The sequence below is a fragment of the Apteryx rowi genome, unplaced genomic scaffold, assembly GCF_003343035.1.
Source record: "Apteryx rowi isolate R43461 unplaced genomic scaffold, aptRow1 scaffold_30, whole genome shotgun sequence".
Lineage (NCBI taxonomy): Eukaryota > Metazoa > Chordata > Aves > Apterygiformes > Apterygidae > Apteryx > Apteryx rowi.
Genome location: NW_020449419.1, coordinates 2,029,612 through 2,049,541, shown reverse-complemented (window position 1 = coordinate 2,049,541; position 19,930 = coordinate 2,029,612). Strand labels below are relative to the sequence as shown.

At 36.4% G+C, this 19,930-nt stretch overlaps 1 protein-coding gene across 1 annotated transcript in view; it reads left to right on the top strand.

Annotated features, from left to right (window-relative positions):
• Positions 1 to 19,930, top strand: part of BICC1 (BicC family RNA binding protein 1) — a 115,394-nt gene that overhangs the window by 15,659 nt on the left and 79,805 nt on the right. The window contains exon 2 of the mRNA XM_026069993.1: positions 17,611 to 17,657. Coding sequence (XP_025925778.1) covers positions 17,611 to 17,657 — 47 coding nt within the window. The remainder of the gene's footprint in view (positions 1 to 17,610; positions 17,658 to 19,930) is intronic.

Below are 19,930 nucleotides of genomic sequence, written 5' to 3'. Positions count from 1 at the left end.
GCACAAAGAATACTTTTTTTTTTTTCCTGTTAGCTGTTTGCATTGCAAGAAGCTATAGTTCATTGTGGAACATCTTGAAGTCTATATTATTGTAGCAGAAGAGGAATGTTAGGAATCTTTTGTAATAGTTTATATTTTGCTGCAGTGCTTTGTGTATCCTTAGTTTGGATGGCTACGAGCAAAGACTGTAATCACTTGTTTAATTTTTAGTTCCTTAGTGTTTTCTGATCAAAAAGCCTCGATGTTCTGTCCTTCCCTTCCTGTCTTAGAGGGGGGRAAAAAATCTGTAGTGTTGGCAATTTTAGCTAAGATAAGTATTCTTAAATTTCACTTTTTCAGCTGGTGACACAGCCATGGTTTTTCGTTTTTGCTCTTGGATCATTTGGCAGCATTATTCAGCATTATTCCAGGCTTTGCCTAATTCATACGAATCTGTGAGAATACTGATGTGATGTTCTCTGGCTCATGCTATCTGTCCTGAGCCACTGTGTGTGGATAAGAAGGGTGAAATAGAGGGGAAGGGTTCAATATATTAAGGAGAACATATTTATAATTTGAGAGAGGGTGGCAGGTGAAGTTCTTAAATCATAAGAGGAAGAAGCATTAGAGGGTAAAGTCAATGTGCAGCAGTTTGCAGAAGTGTAAACCTACCTCAGCTTGTGACAGATTTCTTTGTGAGGACTTGATAAAAGCCAGAGGAAGTAATGGATGACTTCAAAATTTCAGATTCCTCTGTGGTTGTGAATTTGCCTGTATGGATTGCAGTTTGGTGTTAAAAGCTGATGTAGTTTAAAATAGTCATCAGAAAGAGAGAAGTGAGTTATAGTGTGTTTGTCTTTTAGCTCAGCTATATGCTTTTAATGGGGGTTTTATATTCCTGCTTTACATTATTTATCACTTTCTTGTATATTCTCTTAGTACAGACTTTGGCAGATGAGAACATAAAACAAACCCGTTCAGTATTTGTTACTTTGATCTGATTAAGGACTGGGGAAAGGCTTTGTTGCTGCATTTTCTGCTAACTACTAACCAGTGCTTCGGAGAGACAGTAACCAAATCCAAGCAAATAAGCAGTGTGACTAATTCCTACTCCAGTTTTGTTTTTGTTTTGTTTTCAGCTGAAATATAAAACTGAGTTCCTTCTGGCTCACAAGTGACAAAGATTCCATTGTATTTTTACTCTCTAGCAAAAGTGATTCCTCTAGATATGGCTCACCCTTACTTAAGTTGGACATTAAAAGGCTATCTTTTTTGGCTGAAGATATTATTGATGACCATTGCAAGCATATAGTTATTTGTCACTGATGGGTGACTTGTTTCCTTCAGATAAGCCTGAACCAGTGCATGCTTATGTCTGGGAATGCTGATTTTGAGCTACTTCACACTGCTCTTAGGTAAACTATTTTTCTGCGAGTAGATTTGCAATTGAAAGGCCCTTGCCTGTTTAAAAACAAGAAGTGTTCCTGAATTAAAAATGGAGTATTCATATAATCTTCTTGTTTTCCCACATTTAAACTACAGTTATGCTTATTTTAATTAATAACTTATATGTATTTCACATTGTATAAATCAAATACAATTAGGAACTTGTTAGGCATAAATATCACTCTATTAAATAAAAGAGCACTAAAGAGCACTTTTTTTTCCCTCTCATATTATGCATCTTTGTTACTAGTTAGAATTACTTTCAAGAACAATCTCTTAAAAAGTGTTCTTCAACTGTTTGTTTGCTGTGCTTCTTTTATAAGGACTTTTGAATAATATGGCTCCTTTTGCTAGGCTTACTTGCTATGCAAGTTCATGTTTTAGGCTAGCTATTTCTTGGTCTATTTTAAAGTAATTTATCAATACTTATGTATCTGTTTAATCAAAGCATGGTTTCCTGTAGATTAGTCTACTGGTTTCAAATGTTTTCTGTTATTGTAGCAATCTAATTTTTACAAGTTCTTCAAAAAGCTTATTGATGTTTTGTTTGTCCCACAGCTGGCCATGGCTGTGGTTTCATTTACTGTTAGGTCCTTAAAGTGACGTTATTCTCCTTGATTATAAAATACACCTTAAAGGATGTGGCAGTGAATCTGCTCAGATTTGACATTTAAATATGGCTGTGAACATTAAGTTATTTTGGTTAATTATGACTCTTACAATGAATGCAAATTGGCAGGTAATGAATAAGGCAACAGACAAGGTCTTGAAAGTATTCTTGTTTGTATTTTTGTTTTGTTTGTTCCCCCTTCCCCGCGTTATTGGTTCACTGATGTTCCTTCCAAATTAGTGTAATTTCCATGCCACTTAGAGGAAAGCCAAGCATTTTGGCAAAAGCTTTATGCAGGCATGAAACACATCTATGAAACTGTGGTATTTTGCAAGAAGTACAACATGTTGATGTGTGACCTAAAGTATTGCACAATGTGTAGTACATAGCGCACAGAAGTTCAGTTATGTTTATAGGTGGTAACTTCATTCTGTGCTTTGTGATAAAGAATAATGATTTTTGTCTTTGTCACACTATTACTTAAAATCTCCAATTTCGAAGAGCTATTAACCTTATGAGGTTTTTTTACTAGGTATCTTACAGGCTGTCTTTGAGTATTTTTTGAGGAGTAAGATGGTATGCGATATGAATAAGGGGCGCTTAGCATGGTACTTGAGACTCACTAAGCTTTCTGCTTTAGTATTGAGCTTGCATATACRTACAAAAGAAAATGTAAATATATACTTTAGTGTGTTGTTTATGGTGGTAAATATCATGTTAGGATGCTCTAAATGACATGAAGTCCCCAGTGTAGACAAGAACGGTGATGCTTATYGTCACTTCATTAACTGCAACACAACTGTGTGCTTTGCACTGATCAGCTGTCATTTATAAATGTGCATTGTGATGTATTAAAACTTTCTCATATACCTTAGGCCTTGATTAACTTTATTTCTCATGAATGCAAGTTACTTTATTACTGTGTAAATATTGAAAAAGGAGTTGATACTTGAAGTGAAACAGAAGAAACATACTCATCTGAACAATTTCTTAAAAGTATCTGAGTTGATTAATGTGGAGCAGAAATGATACAAATTATTCCTAACAGCATTACATTAAATCAGCTGAACTAACATCTTGCTACTTAATATTGTTTTTGTTTGCAAAAATGCAGTATTTCTTGAGTTAAATCTCCCACACAGGAACTGGAGGCAGAAGTAGGCCAAATATTAGTTCCTTACTCTTTATCGTTTGTTTTTCTAGATTTTGGCAGAAATCACACATTCTTTGTTTCAGTTTTTCATTTCCCCACACTTGACATTTTATATCCTTTAAGTTTGCAAGTCTCATTCCAGTTTATTTTGCATGAACTTAAAGGTTTTTGGTATTGTATCAGCTTTTCTAAGCAGGACTTTTTCCTGAATCTTAAAAATGGAAACGAGGAGCTTTGATTTCAGAAATACTTAAGGTTACTAGATAAACAAGTCACATAAGTCAGAATTAGAGTTGTCTAACCTCAAAACAATTCTTTTGTTTAGTTATGGTCATTAGTGAATTTAGCTTAAATATATTCCTTTAAGTTCGCATTTCCTGCTCTGTATCACAAGTTTGTGTAAATGGAGTTCTGTAGTACTTCTCTGCTTTATACGTTTCATGTAAACAACAGTTTTAGAAATAGCTTTATGTCCATAAAAATACAAAGTAGCTAGAGGAGGGGCTAGATACTAGTTGTCCAGATTCTATACTGTGGACTAATAAGAAAAAAAAGGCAAGCAGGGGCCTTACAATTTCAGTAATGTATTTCAGGCCCGTTTGTGTAGGCAACATCACTTCAGAACAGTTCTCCGTTTCCTGGCTATCCTGRCTGTTTCTTAAACAGCTCACTTCATTTAGCAAACTTTGAATAAAAGATTCACTGATTCGCAAAGACTGGTTTCCAGATCTTGTTACACATATTCATAAGGGATGTTGATTTAGAATTAGTCTAATATAGTTGTCTTGCTATATCCACTTTGGCTGCTTAAACCTGTGTATGCAGAATTAGAGGTTTGTTTCCTGAAAACTAAACAGCACAAACTAGATTTTTTCGCATCTTGCAAATATAACAGTTCCAAAGGTACTGCCAGGGCTTTACAGTCTCTCGGGAGCTTTCCTGCTACCATATGCCAGGACCTAGCATGTGGGGGAAAAATCAGGAAGGTTGTCTTGTTTAATAGATCTGACTTTGAAGATATACCAGGGGGAGGGGGAGCTTCATATGTCAATATATCTGCTATGTCTGCCATACATCATTCAGAAACCAAAGAAAACGGTATCAAACAAAACCAAAAGTTGACTTGAGTGTGTTTTGCATATTTGAATGTGCCCCAAAAATTTAAGTTTGGGATTTGATGGCTGAACTATAAAGTCTGTGATAATCTTTACTCCTGTAGCTTGTTGATATCTTGTATTTGTTCAAATATTGCCATGTATGAATCTGAATCTATTTTTTTGTCCTCTTGATCAGCCTAAATTTGGGAAGAATCACCATGGACATAACTAACAGCCTATGACAGTGCTCTAAGGTGAATGGAACAGTTAATACCTCTTAATATATTTTTTTCTTTTGGTTGACTAACTTACAGTCCTTTTCCAGGGACCCTTTATAGTATATGGATTAAGCTTGACTTCATAATACTAGTGCTATCCTGCATCCATGTGAGGTGCATCCCATTTCAAGGCAATCTAAGGAAGCTTGTGGATTTTATAGCACCTAGGACAGTCAAACTTTGAACTGTAAAGAATTCTCTAGAAAAATGTAATAGCATTGGTGGCTCTGCTGCTTGAATATGTGATCTGAAGTTCTGCCGCTTTTACTTCCACTCTTAAAGTCAGTTTGACAGGAACATTTACATTTACAGGAATCTTATGTAGTAAACTGACCACAGTGTGCAGTTGGTAAAATTTATCCTCGTGTCCTGTGCAGAGAATAATATATTTCAATTTTTCAGGAGGTACTGATGAAAAGTGGACTAAAAACAGTTGGGAGAATGTAGTTATCATCCATCTGAAGTTCACAAGGATTTGCTAATATTCTGGAAATGTATCTTCTGGAAGAAGACCTGCTCAGAAAAACATGTCAGTAATAGTGAGGTATCTACCAGTGCTAGTGCAGAACTTCTGTGAAGCTGCGTCTTTCTGTCCATAAGGTGTTCTCCTGCTGTCACTTCAGAGCAAAATTTTTTTTTCTGGATATAGGCATATGCTATGTCTCAGTCCAGTACTTTTTATATGCATAGTATTACTTCAATGAACAAGCACATGGGTTTCCCAAGTGGAATAGCATAACTTTTGAGATAAAATCAATATAGTTGTTCTAATTAGTCTCCTCTATCTGTCTAAAATTTGGAATGCTTTTGCTTGTCTTAACCTAGCTGTCCTCTTTTTTGCTGAACAGTCCACAACACTGAGACTTTATTAGCTAATGCTGTCCAAGTCTTCTGATGTAGAATGATCAGAGCAAGTATGGACACTAGGCTCCCTGTGAAACTTGACCACTGCAGTATAAAACAGGCTTGTAGCAAACTGCATCTAGAAATCCTAATTACACAATTTAGCATTCTTCCTTCACTCTGTGTGTGTGTGTGTGTGTGTCTGTGCATGAATACATGCACACACATGTGTGCACACATTTAATCATTTAATTATTTGGCAGCTGTATATAGCAGGTTTTTTTAATTTGGGAACTGGTCATAAGAAAAAATTCATGTAGATTTTGAAAATGTGGATGTATAAACAGCTGTGAAAATAAAACTTCTTCACCTTTACAAAGAAAGGTCTAGATTTTTTTGTGCTTTGATCTTCTTACCTAAACAATTACTTCATTTCCGTAGTTTCTTAAAAACGGAAAGATTTTAATACTTGTGAGTAAACTACAGTTTGGAGAAGTAACTCAGTACTGCCATGTTCTTGTGATAATGTGTAACTTGGATTCTTTGTCTCTCTAATGTATGGGAAAATGGGTGACAAATTAATGCACACTTTGTGGTGATACATGGCTCTAATTTTGATATATAAATAAGTTTCTCTTTTCCTATACCCTCTCCCTTCAAAGTATTATTTTGGGTGATCTGTCCCACTCTGTTTTTTTACACAACTATTCTAGAACCTCCAGTACCTCCAGTGTACATAATATTGTTGTTAGTTCTGTGCATTGCAAAATATAGAGCAAATCTTTCCTTCTTGTTCAAAACTAAAATTGCATTTAAGTGAAACAGATGAATTGATTTTATTCAAATGCGGCTAGTTATCTGGATTATGGTGGTATCTAACAATAAGCCATAATAAAACAAAACTTTTTTTTAAAAAAAGCTGTGAACAGTACAAATTGAAATATGCGATACATTGCCATAGGTTGGCTTATATGTACAAGTGTGATATTTAGCTTCTGTGTTGAAGCTGAGGTTTTATACTTTCTTCATTTTTGATTTAATTAGCTATGGCAATGCATTATCCCAGTGCTTATACATGTACTTATTTCAGTGTAGTAATGTATTTAAATCTAGGCAGGATCAATGTCTTAATATCTTGTACTTTTCTTCTTGAATTGTTTTTTAACATTTGCCTTAAGCTATTTTGTAGTCTATAGCCCGGTTATGTTTAATATAAAGTATCTAAGTGGGTTGACATTCTTCTGCATGTAAACTCAGACTTCTGTTTTTTTTATGCAGAAATAAAAGATAAGAGTCTGATTTACTTAGATACTCAAGGTAACAGTTGGTATAAAGCGGACACTGCTCTAGTTGTAGTTTCAGTAGTGATATACATTATAAATCCAATCTAGAAGAGTYGCAGTGTTATACTGAGCTGGAAAACATGTTATTCTAAATAATTTCTCAACAGCCTACTTCTAGAGGTGTTCAAAAGTCACACGCCTTACTTCCTAGAATTAGAAAATACCATGCCATTACTAAAACTGGGAGTGAATGAGATATGATTAGTATTTGAAATATTAATGAAGGTATTTTATGTTTGTTTATGAAATGGAATTTTATAGACTTGTAAAATATCTTCTGATAATTAGTAGAACTTATTTTCTTAATGCTGATTATTTATAGTACAGTAAATATTGAACCCATAAACTGAATACAAAATATGTTGTAAGGTGTCCTTGTTTGTGAAGCAAATTAAAAAGATGTGTGATTGGTATCTAGGAAAGAATTTATATCTGAGGTGATCCATCTATTTGCAAACTGATCAATGCAAAATAGAAAAGGACAAGCATCCAGAATGCTCAGTTAAAAAAAAAATAAAAATCAAGCTTCCTAGATATTTGGAATTGTGAGTGTGTTTTTTTTTTTTTTTTTAATATGTGGTTTTAGACAGTGTGTAGACATGCAGAAACAGGAACTGAGAGATCTTCAAAAGATGCATAGTCTGTATCCTTAAAAACTCCCTGGGACTGTTTGTTGTGGGGGGGGAGGGTTTTGAGGTTTTGGGTGTTTTTTTTGTTTTGTCATGGTACGGGAGGCTGAAATAGAAAGAAGGTGGTATTTCTGGATGGTGTAGGCAGAAAAAGGGAACTATTTCTGTTTTATTCTCTGAATACTCTAGTTACCTCCAGGAAGCTGGTATGTGCCTGGTTGGCTTTTAGAAAGGGAAGAGACCTCTCAATTCCAAATGTTTTTGTCCTTGTCTGTATGTATTTGCAAAATCTCTTCTGGTGTAATGGTTCCAGATATGCATGGTGTCTCATTACTGTTTGGAAAGGCTTTTTTCCTTGTAGCTCAGTATGTAGCCTGCATTGAAACAGACCTAAACTGGTTTCCTGTATAAAGCTTTGTCTTTGACTTAATCTTGGCTTCTATCCTGTAACTCCACATCTGTGAATGACTCATAATAAGCAGGCCCATCAGAAAAATATTGTGTACATTTTTATCCAAATCTGTAGGGTTTTTATTTCTAATTTTTTTTCCAGCCTTTCTACATTCTTCTCTCCTATGTAATGAATCATACAGTATCTGTGCACATACCTGACAAGAAAAGTGGTTGTGCATTGAGAGAAAGTTGAATGCTAAACAAATGGAAGGAATATCCCTAGTCATCAATCTGCTGAGAGCAGAGCTTTTGTATTTGGCAGCTATCCTCAGTCAGCCCCTGGGGCACTTTTCAAGTTATTTCTTTCCCCTGTAAACAGCAAGTTCCGTTAAATGGATACTGCAGCTTGGGGGCAGAATCAGATCTGTCAGTCCCTGGCAGCAGGAGAGGTTTTGCCTCCTCAGGTGGTACTCAAGGGTTACTTGGGTCTCCACTGCATCCAGGGACTCAAGACTGCCCTGCTGCAGGGTACTTAGGAAAATGCCAAGCTTTACATCTCTTACTTCTGACAATGTTTTGACTCAACAGTATGTCTCCTTCTCAGCTGTGTGACAGTATGGGAGGCTGCTCAATCAGCTGGTACTTTCCCTGGTGAAGGGCTTGTGGTGGCTAGGTTCAGGGAAGAGGAAAAGCGCTAGAGCTTAAAAGATAAGACTTTGTCTTCCTCTCACTGAATATCTTCTTAGGTAGAAAACTGCTGGCTGAATTCAGCATGAGGAGGTGCTTGTTAGCTCACAGATAAATAGCAAGAAGGCAGTCAAAGCAGAATTAGGGGTGTTAACTATGGTAGGCAAAATGAAAGCATGGCTGGAGTGGATTAACCCAATTGCATTGTTTTGATCTCCTCCCTTGTGCTGGAGAGTAAGCATATAGTAATGGAAAAAGAGGTTGCCTGGGTTAAATAGCTTTTCATTTCTGTGACAAGAAGCATTGTATAACAGCAGTATATCCTGTGGGACATCAGTGAGATTTTCCTACAGCTATAAGAGCAGCTCTGTTCTAGCTGTCTCCTCAAAAACTACCTCTCTTTGGATCACGGGTCAAGGGAGTTGGTGTTATCTAGGCTGTTTCATGTGCGAGAGCATTCTTGCTTTCTTGCTGACAGCATGTCTGGCCTTTGACTGGTTTGCTCAGTTTTGTGCCTACACAGTATTTGGAATGAGTTAATATAATGTGAAAATTGTTTCTGGCTGGTCTATAATTTTGACTGCAGGGTCCCAAATTTCCTGAAAGACTGATTTGAAGGGAGGCTCATTAAAAGAAGGGAGGTAATTAACCAACTCTTCAAGTAAAATGACAGAAGCCAAACCACCAAATCTTTCCCTTTCATATCTCAGTACAGGTGCTATTTTTTGGGGAAATAAATACTTATAGTAATGGGCCTACTGATGGTCTTATTCTGAAAAATACCCACTATCTTTTATGACTACTGGTGCTCTAGCTGAGATACTCCGCTTTGCAATTTCCCTTTCCTTTGAGTTCTTACCTCCTTGCATACAGCCTGGTGACTTGCTATACTTTCTACATAGGTGGTCTAAAATAATTCTAGCCTTTGTTTATTTAAAAAAAAAAAAAAGCTCTTACAAACATGACAAGGAGTTTTTGCATTAGCTTGGGACCAATTATGCTTTGAGGAAAATCTTGAGTAATATTTTTTTTAAAGACAATGGTTTGGTTTTTGTTATCTGAAAGATTTCTTACAAGCCCTATGCTGTTCCCAGAAGGATGCCCACTGGTTTAATTTCACTCAGTCATTGAAATGAGACTAAATGAAAGATTCTCACATAGCTCTTCAGTATGATTCAGCTATAATGAAGCTTTTRCTCTCTCTGATCTAGTATTTATGCTAACCACCACTCAGATACAGAAATCAACCCTCATAATGAGAAATATCGTAGTTCAAGCATCAATACTTAAGAAGTTTTTTGAAGAGAAGTGTAGGGCATACAGTATCTTTCAAATAGGCTCTTTACTCTTTGGTTTTCAGCTTCTGTTTGGACAGCTGAGTATCCCAAGGGGGAAGAAGGTTTCAACCCAGATTTTGATAGTGAGACTAGAAAAGCTTGAACAGGCTGCAGGCTCTGGAAATGTTAGCATTAAAAAAGTTAGTAAAAGTTTGGATGAAAGTAGAGGAGAAGTTGAAAGTTTCATCTAGAAACATGAGCTGGCATGTCTGCTGTAGGCAACGTCAGAATTGTCGAAGGCCTCTGCAGGACGATGCAGAAGGCTTTCAGGAATATTGTACCCAGTATGTTAAAGCAGTGAGTAGAATTGACTTGGGCGCTGTTGGGCTAGACTAGCAGTAATGACTGTGCTGCCCTTCTCTTAGTTTCTCCCTGATTTGTGATTGCAGTTCTAATGTCACGATCCTAATCAAGTTATTAAGGGAAAATTTTGTTAATAGGATTTCCATGTGCAAGGGAAGAGAAGCAAAGTAATTGAGATGACAGGTGTTTTATTTGTGAATTTTTGTTTTTTCTGAAGAAGTGTCAATTTGAAGCAGTTTATGTAGTAGTTTTAATCAGGTAATATAGTGCTGGTAGCTAGTCAGTTTTCCTGACTTCATTCTTAAGAGTAGATGGCAGGAAGTGAAAAATTCCCTTTATTATCTTCTTTGAAATCCTAAATCTTTGGCCAAATGGTCTATTATGCTTCACATAAGGAGGCATTCTGTGGCTGCCTGAAGAAGCTAGTCCTGTGTGTGCCTTTTGAAGGAGCGATTTCTAACTAGGAAAATGGGGTTCCCAAAGCAACCCCAGCTTCACAACCTATTTTCCATCTGTGACTTGGCTATGAAAATAAGCAAATAAACTTTCAGTATGCGTAGACTTGGCAGATAGCATTTTCTCTAGAGATAAATTTGTTTTACAAAATCAGAAAAATCTGTTGGGATATATCTAAAACTTACAGTTGTTACGTATTAAATTATTGGTTCTGGATGGACTTTTATAGTTGGGCAATTCTAAAAATATTGACATAGGGAGAAAAAAATTGACAAAGTGGTATAGCCTGTAGCGTAATTTGATTCTTTTTTTTTTTCCCCTGATGTTATTAGCCCCCAAATCCATGCAGTCTTTAAAGAAACCAGGAGCAAATAACTAGGAATATTTGTTCAAAATCTATGTCCTATTGGGCTTTAGAGCATATCTGAATAGGGTTGTCATCTTCCGTTTTTGTGCTGTGTTGGCTTTCAGTATCTAAGACTGGTTGCTTCTTTCCCTGCTGTGGGACCCGCAGCAGTGGAAGTGAAGGCACTTCTCCCTGGGGATACCATTTTTGACACTTTCATGTCTGCATCGAAAGATACCACTTATTCTGCATTTTCATCTAACTTCTCACCCATGAGAAGTGCACACATTCCTACGCTTGTCTCCTTGGTATGTCAGGTCAAATGCTATTTGCCAGCAAGTATTCTCTTATTTTACCATTAGCTCTTTACAGTAATATTGAACAGCCTTAAACAAGCAAAAAAAACATTTAAGTGCACTTTTCTTTTCAGCTAAGACGATTATGTTACTAGGTCTTGCCACTTTTTACCACACCACACTGAAAAGCTGTCTATTCCTTTTCAGTTCATGCTAATGCAGATATTCTTGTATTTGTAATTGCAGACAGCTCTACTTTCTTCCTTCTCAATCTTTTTAAAGGAAAAGCCTCAGCTGAAATTTTTTCTCACCTGATAATAGAATAGTACTTTTTTTCCTGGGTATTTCATCTTCCTCCTTGCCTTCTTTAAAGTGCTATAACTGGTAGGAAATAATACTAAATATTCTCTTCAAATATCAACCATACCCATTTCTGATTCCAGAATGTGCTGCTTGGTTTGTGGTAGTGGAAGCAATCATTTGTCTTTTAGGGTTTCCCTTTTTCTGTGCATTGTTCTCTTTATTCATCACAAATGATGGATGGCTAAAATTGTCTGGATTTTTTGCTGTAGGATGCTTTTAATTATTTTTCCAACAATCTTATTTGTATTATAGTATGCAGGGGAAAAGTTTCTTCAAAAATAAACTGATAACTGAATAAGCATACACAATCTTTGTGATACTGTAACTGAGTAAGGGTGAATTCAAGAGGAGAATGAAGAATACAAACTTCTTACATGTCTGTTTAAATATGCGTTCAGATGATCTAGGCTTTGATTCAAAAAACCTCATCCATCTAGCAAGTAGTTTGAAAAGAGGCCATAGACGCAGGATTTCAGGGTGTTCATAGAGACTGTATTTCAATGACAGGGTGAGGATATCCTTATATTCAGAATCTGTTTTTTCCAGAATTAGTTATGTCTATCAGAAGTTACAGCACACCTGACCTTTTTATGAATAGCTTGATAGATTGTGTATCAAGTTCCTTCTAGCAGGAGGAGATACAGTGGAACCCACCCAAAAATGTCTAGTTATTTAACAATCTRTTTACTGTCATTTATTGAACACACTGAAATTCTTCTAATTCTTCTTCTTTGGCTGCTCTATCAGAGCAAGAAAGGTCACATATAAACTTTGCAAGTTCTATCATGCACGTCTTCAATGTTTTTTTTAAAAAAAATTGTCTTTGTTAACGAAAAGTGATATTCCTGATTTTTCACCTTCAGTACTAGAGTCCATTTGTCACAGAATATGTAGGCCTTTGGGAAATTTATGTAATACTGCAGACATTGTTTAGTTCCTGACCCAGCAAATTTGTCAGCGTACTATATGGACAGCTATGCTTTTGCTAGTTTGGTTGTTCAGTTTTTGCCTCCCTTAACCCCCTCTGTCCTTCCCACCCCCCTTCCCCCCCACCTCCCTTTGACTTTGTGGCTTTACTCTGACYGGTCTATGCTGAGCATCTTCATAATTTAGAGGGTACTTTCATATATGAACCTAGGACAGTTTCTAAAGAGCCTGATTTTCATTCATTGACTCCGGAAAACTTGGTCACACTTATGAGGCTACTTGAAACCCTGAAATATGGAGATTGATGGCATGTATCTCGGGCTACTTGATCAAATTTGTTCTAATAAAATTAATGATTTTTTTTTTTCCTTTTTCCACAATAGCAAAGTTCTGTCTTCCCATGACAGCAACGTTGTGTTAGTGAAAGAGTGTTTATAACTTGAGTCAAATGGAGAACTAGTCACAAAAAATCTAAGGCACTTTCCAATGCGAAGAATATGTAATTGGTATGCTAGCGAAAAGCCAATTGAAAAACAGAATTTGGGTTGTTTATTATGCAAATCTCTTGTTTATTTAGGCCTTGTTACCTTTTTTCTTCTTTAGCCAGACTCTTTCATTTCAGCATAGTGGGTTTTTCTTCTATATGACTTCATATTCTCTAAGCTGAAAACTGGGAGTGAGAGTACCTTTATAACTGCAAGAAAAATGTAAGGTTTTGTTTTGTTTGGATTTCAACAAATGCAACTTTTTTTTTTTTTTTTTTTTACAATGTACTATATCTTTTTTTCCTAAAGGTTTATTTTAAGTAATTTAGCTTAACTCGGTGGCCTATGGGGGTGGAATTCTTTATCTTGGCTTGATATGAGCAAGCTTTCAAAGTATGTATGGGTTATAGTCAGACTTCTGTGCACATAAAAAAAAAAAACAATCTTTGTCAGTTGGTTTCTGGCCTAGCTGTTTAATGAAAAATGTTTTCTTAATATGATAAACAGCTTGGTAACTTCTGAAAAATACCTCTATTTTTACTTTTCTTTTGAATAACTGTCTATTTCAGAAAAAAATAACTGTGTAGTTAGCACCTTTTTGTGGCAGTTTCAGAAAAGATCAAATCTAAGATGATGAGTATCTCAACATAAGTGTCATGAAGTCATTCTCGTTTAGTGGATAGGAAAGGTGAAAGATAGTTCATTATTTGTCTTGAAGTATATTATTCTGCACTTCAAATCCCATAAAGTTGACTTGTCTTACTGAAATTCAAATAATACCTAGTTATATTATCTTCTCTGTGGAAGAGCTTTTTGATGCAAGGAATAATTTTGTTTTGAAGAAGCTGAAATCTTGAGCAGAACATGTTACATTTTCTTCATCTGCATTAAAAGACTACATTTATAGAGAGAATTTTTTGATACTAGTCAACTTAAAGGCAAGTTAATAAATGTATATTACATTTTCAATAACAATTTCAAGAACTTTGAAAATGAGGTGCAAAGCCGATGTGAGATCAACAAAAAATTACAATAATTCATTTAAAGAAGACTTACTGTGTACCTTGTGTTCAGTTCCTGTAAAACATGGCCTATGTTGTAACAATTGTTTTCATAATTAAAATAACATATAAAGTAGAAGTTCAAGTTCACTTTTTTCATGTGAACTTGCAACAAATTACGATTGGTCTTTTTTATGCTTTGATTAAGTAGACAAGATGGGTGTACTTCATGGGTACCATAATAGTTAACACCTGTTTCAACTGCTTTATATTTGTATTGGATAGAACCTTGGCAATGCAATATATCTTGAAAAGCAAAAACCTGATATTAAATATTTCATGGTATGGAAGAAATTATAATAAACATAGAGTACAGCTTAAAATACAAAATGCTTACCATGCACATTTACATAGKCTTTTTTCCATATTTCTGAAACCAGTGTTAGGATTTTGTGTAAAAATAATCCTGCTTTTTGTGAAGGTCAACTGAGTGATTATTTAGTACCATAAAATAAATCCTGTTTCTAAGATGATGGTATTTCCTGAGTAGCAGAGGTTGGCAGAGATGAACAGGTTTGTCGGTCGGTGCCTTGTATTAATTACCATTTGGTTTGATCTGGCTTCTGTCAAATCCACTTTGGGGACAAGGGCCTTTGGCAGAAGGGTGAAGTGGTCATCCGTGGCTAACCAGGCCTGAATTTCCAGAGCTCATCTGGAAATACTGTCCAAGCATTGATGCTTTCCTGTTTCTCATCAGAAATGCTGCTTGCAGATCAGTTGTCATTATACATATTGAAATGACTTCAAGGAGTATTTCCACTGACTGGTAGCATTTTTGCTGTAAGACGCGCTGTTGGAAAGTTTAAGTGCTCTTTTCCTACTTGGGTTGTATTCGTGGCACCAGGTCCCCCTGACAGAGGAGCCTGTGGGTCTGCAGAAGACTCGGAGGGACTCCTCTGTCCAGTGGTCCCTTCTCTAGGCTCCAGGTGCACGAACACCTGCAGCTGGCACATGCAGGTCTCCTAAAAGCTGCTTTTTCTGCTGAATTTGAAGCTAGCTCTGGTCCCTGACATGGCTATGCCAGGCCATAAATCAGGTCACCAGAATGATGCAGATTAAAAATAAAACTACAATAAAAATTCTGGAATTTGCTATGTCAGCATTCTATTTAAATACCCTTCAGAATGTGTCTGCTACTGTCTAATCCATCTCTCATTTTTATTCAGTTTAGAAATCATATATTTGTAGCTGGAATGAAATCTGGCCATTCTTAAAACTACAGCTTAGCCTTCCATCTATTGTGTTCTTTTTTGTAATTTATCTTCTGTACTTTCTGATTAAAAGCATGTTGGTCATATGTTTCACTTTAAATACAGTGTGTTACTCCTCATTTCCCTAATGCATTTCATAGCCATTCCTAAGCTAATGAAAAACTTTTAAGGACGCGTATTGATGAGGTGGCTGCCATCAAAAATAAAGTTAGCATTCAGTTGTCTTTTTTTGCTAGTATCTGTGGCTCGTAAATCTGAAAGACTTCTTGAATCTCTTCCAGTTGTTTTCTCTGCTTCCAGACAACCTTGTTCTTGGTTCACTGTTCTGTTATAGGCACTTGCAGATTTTGAGGGTGAGGACAGTGTTGTTTTACTCTCAAATTTGTGGACTAGTGGACTGTGGAGTTGCACCTACAGCAAGACTATTGCTTGGTAGGCTTCATTCAGCACCTTCATTTTAACCACATTTGAGTTAATACAATTCAGAGATTTACATTATTTAAATAAAACTCTGAAGTGTACAGTTTCTCCATGATATTTAAATGTTGCTGTTGGTGCTTTATGAGAAGCTTGTATTTTATACATCTTTACATTTTTATTGCAGTGGCATTGCTTCCTCAGGGGTAAAAAGAGTAGTCTCGTTTAGTGCAGAGGGAGACGCTTTGGAAGACATGCCTCTAGTTTGTGTCTTCAGTCGCATTCATTTGCCTAGACTGATTGCATTAACTGAGTTAATGTTAATGTATGACTTTGGAATTGTTTGTGTAATTTGAAGAGTAAGGGAGAGTTAAGCAGCTGAAAACAGAGTTTTGAAGCCGTGATGATGGGCAAACTAGAGGTTTTGGACTTGAGAAATACAAACAGAAAAATCACAATGACAGCGAGTTTCTTGCTTCAGCAGCCTGACACAATTCAGGAAACTTTCTGCATTTGGAGCTCCATATGGAGGCAGCTTTTTCTGGGAAAAGGAAATTATCCTTCTCGTGATTAGCTTTGGTTCTGGAATTGGTTACTAGGTCTCAAGTTGCAACACACATAAGCTACAGCATATGCAAACAGTTGTATGTTTCTAAGTGTGATCATTTAGATTAACTAAATATACAATTAGGGATTTAAATACACAGGAGAGAATCCAGGCTCTAGCAGAGGTCCCGCTCTTGACATCAGTGATTTATATGGTCTCTTTTCAGAAGCTTACAAGCCCTGTTCTAAAATGGGTTAGTGTTTGTTCCCCTTGCTGATTTTCCTGCACTCTGACTGAAAAGTGCTCTCAAGGCTGTACACTTTGTTTGCAGCCTCCATATATTTAGGTTAGTTAATACTCCCTCTTCCTAATGTCAACTGTGCCTTTTATGTTAAGTCCAGATGTCCCCACTGCATGGTCAGGACAGCCCCAGCGCGCAGGGCGGCTCCCAGGCACTGGCACATGCACATCTGGTGATGCCCCTTTTCCCTGATACAGTCTTTTGGATGCAGTGTCTTGATCACAGAGCTCACGATTTTTGCCTTTCGGCCTTTGGTTCATTAGGTGAAGCGGGTCAGGATGTTTTAGGCCTTCCCTGTGCGACCAGTCCACAGCTGTCCACAGCTGCCTAGCCATGCTAGTAGCCACATCCAGGGCCAGTGCCACTCTTTGCTTGAATTCATCTTTCTCGAGTGTAATTCTTGAGTGTTTAGCAATGTGACCGTACATCTGGTTTGCGCGATGGCACTGTAGCTAGCAGCAACACCGAGGGTTGCATTCGGCTCTTCAGCTGAAGAGTGCCTACTGCAGAAATTCACTAAACACATGAGAAAGGAATATTTATACGTACTCAGATTTTTGTGGTGCTTTCTCAGTCTCAATGAGCCAAATAGTGAGTATTGCATCAAGATTTTATATTTAACTTTGATATAATAAAAATAGTAGGATAGAGGAAAAATTTTAACATGATTCTGGCTAAACACAATGGTGTGAGTTTGTTTTTTTTCTACTCTAATTTTTAATCTTGATATAGTAAATCCTGTACCCTTTTAGCTTTTTTCTAAACATCTTAGTGGTAAAATTACCTGGCAAAGTGTACAATGTGAATAAATCATTAGACTTAAACTGTCATATTTACTTTGTTACTAAAATATAGATTAATATACAATAGCTCTACTGGGCAAATATAGGCATCTACTTGGGCTGAGACTTTAGAAAATGACTGCAAAAGGCTGTTCTAAGTATTAGCCAATTTTTCAGAGTTCAAAATGTTTACTACATGAGAAAAAATAGTACCTGTAGTTATAATTTCAGTGGCATGGCTTCATTGATTATTTCTATGCATAAACTTATAAATTTTATTTTTATATACTCTGTAACCAGATGTTGTCTTTTTTTAACAGCTGCTGCTGAAGGCAAGGGGAAAAGTGGGGAAGACTTTTTTCAGAAGGTAAGAAAGGTAGTTTAATTCTATAACAGCAATCTATTAGAGGAAAAATTATCCCTGTTATTCATTCATGAGATCAGCTAATTAAATTTAACATGGGACAGTTTCCACTGTATTAATCAAATATTTTTATTTGTTTTTTGTCATTTAACATACCTGCTAACCATCAGCTGTGCATAGAATGTGATATGAAATATATTCTTTGGTGTATTCTACTCTCATTCACACACAACAATATAATTATTCTTCACTTTAAAACCTCAAAATATGCCTTATAAAAATCATCTTGATTAATAAAGAGGGTTCACCTAAAAGATGATGTGCGGTGGTCTTAAAGTTTTCGTGTCTATGGATAGACACTGCATCCTGCTATAAGTTTAATATAGTGGGTCCTTTTTTTTTGGTTGAAATATTGACATGAAATGTATTGTGGAATCATTGAAAGCATGAACATTTGGACAAGAAATGCAAAGTCCTTTTAAGAAGGAAATAAATGATCCACACTGATTCAATAAAGTTTGTGGTTAGACAGCTACGGAGTCACGGAAGGGCTGGAAAAAATAAAGCAAGTAAACTACAAAGCGAAACATGGTCAAGAGTAATGACTATGAAATTACTTTTGCAAAGCAGCATGTTTTTTCAGGAATAGTGTATAAAATGTTATTTAATGAAAATCTGCATACATTATGCAAATAAAAATGATGAGCTGTTTTGTCTTCCTGTATGATAGAGAAGACAATGTCAATCTTTGCTGTATAATGAAAGACCTTGAAACTCTTTTTGGTTGGGTGTCTGTTAAACAAGCAGTTTTGACGTATTTTGCATGTTTTGGTTGTATTTTATAATAGAAGTGGTATTCCTAAAAAGTTTCTTTTTAGATGTGAAAATACTTTATCCGGTAGGAACGCACTTGTCAGATGCTTTGATCGAGGCTAGTGAAGGGGAGTGTGTATACTGCCAAAATGCCTGTTTTAGAAAGGATTTTGTTGTAGGGCAAATAATCTTAGTGGGAGACTTCAGATTATGACTGTTCTTGACTGACAATGACAGTTACTTTTTGGAATGTGCTGCTTGTATTTCCCTTTCCAACATTAGTGTGTATAGAGCAGAATGTGTCAATTTTTCTTCCTTAGGATTTCATCAAAATGCATGAGACTTTTTTCCACTTGCTGCAACAAAGTTAAGTTTTAGTAATGCATACTTCAGCACATCATTTAGTTATAACACATTTTCTCACACCTGAATAAAACAGCTTATAAGTCTTGAAGTTAAACACAAAATGCTTCCTGTCTGTGTGGCTGAGTGGATTATGTATTTGATATGTGTAACTGGCTACTTGATTATTGTATTTACTGTAAGTATAGTGTACCTTACAGCAATTATGTAGTGGTTGATATTATAGCAAAAAATACTGTTTAATAGGAAATAGAAGTTTAATAGGAAAACGAAGTGTGCTAAAACACTTAAGCGTGTGAATAAGAGTTCTCTACTTAACATACTGGTAATAAGTGTGTGTCATCTGCCTATACTGACATTATGTCATATATCTGCATAATTACTATGTAGGTATGACTTGGATGCTGTGGTGGGTTAAAGTTGCTTCACTTTGGCTAGCGTTCTTTCTAGTGTCGAATCAACTCGGTAGCTTATTTTTAGATGACTACAGTTTCTGTGTACATACACACCATACTACAGCTAATAAAAACAGATGGAAACGATCGTCTTTGCAAGTTTTCTTTTCAAAAAAAAAAAAAAATTTTTGGACAGTTGCTCATAGCTTACTCACTGTCTCTGTCTGCGCAGTTTCCTTTAGTCAGGGTTAAGCTTTTTCCTTTCTCGTGTGAAGTGAACGGGGCAGAGTTTCTGGCGGTACAGTGAGGAATCTCTTCATGTGTTTCAGGCTGTGTAGTGAGGAGGAGGATTTGTGGCATTAGAAACACATTGCAAACCAAGGTGGCAGGATGCTTTCAGAAACTTAGCATGACTTTGAAGCTACACTAAATGCATTTTAAAAATAGTCTTTAGAAGGAGGCTTTCTCGGAGCTGTGTTGGCATAGACTTGCGTGTGGCATGGCAAGAAGAAGTGCATCGTTCAAGAGCAACATGGAGAGCTGAGGGTGTCATTTGCCCAAGAGCTTTGCAGCGCAGTGCATGTGACACTTTCCGACAAACTGCCCTCAAACAGCGTGCTGAAGTTACCCTGGGCTGGAAGCGGGGTGTGGGATGGAAGGCTTTCTCATACAAATGCTGAAATGAGGCAGAGATTCAGGCAGGCC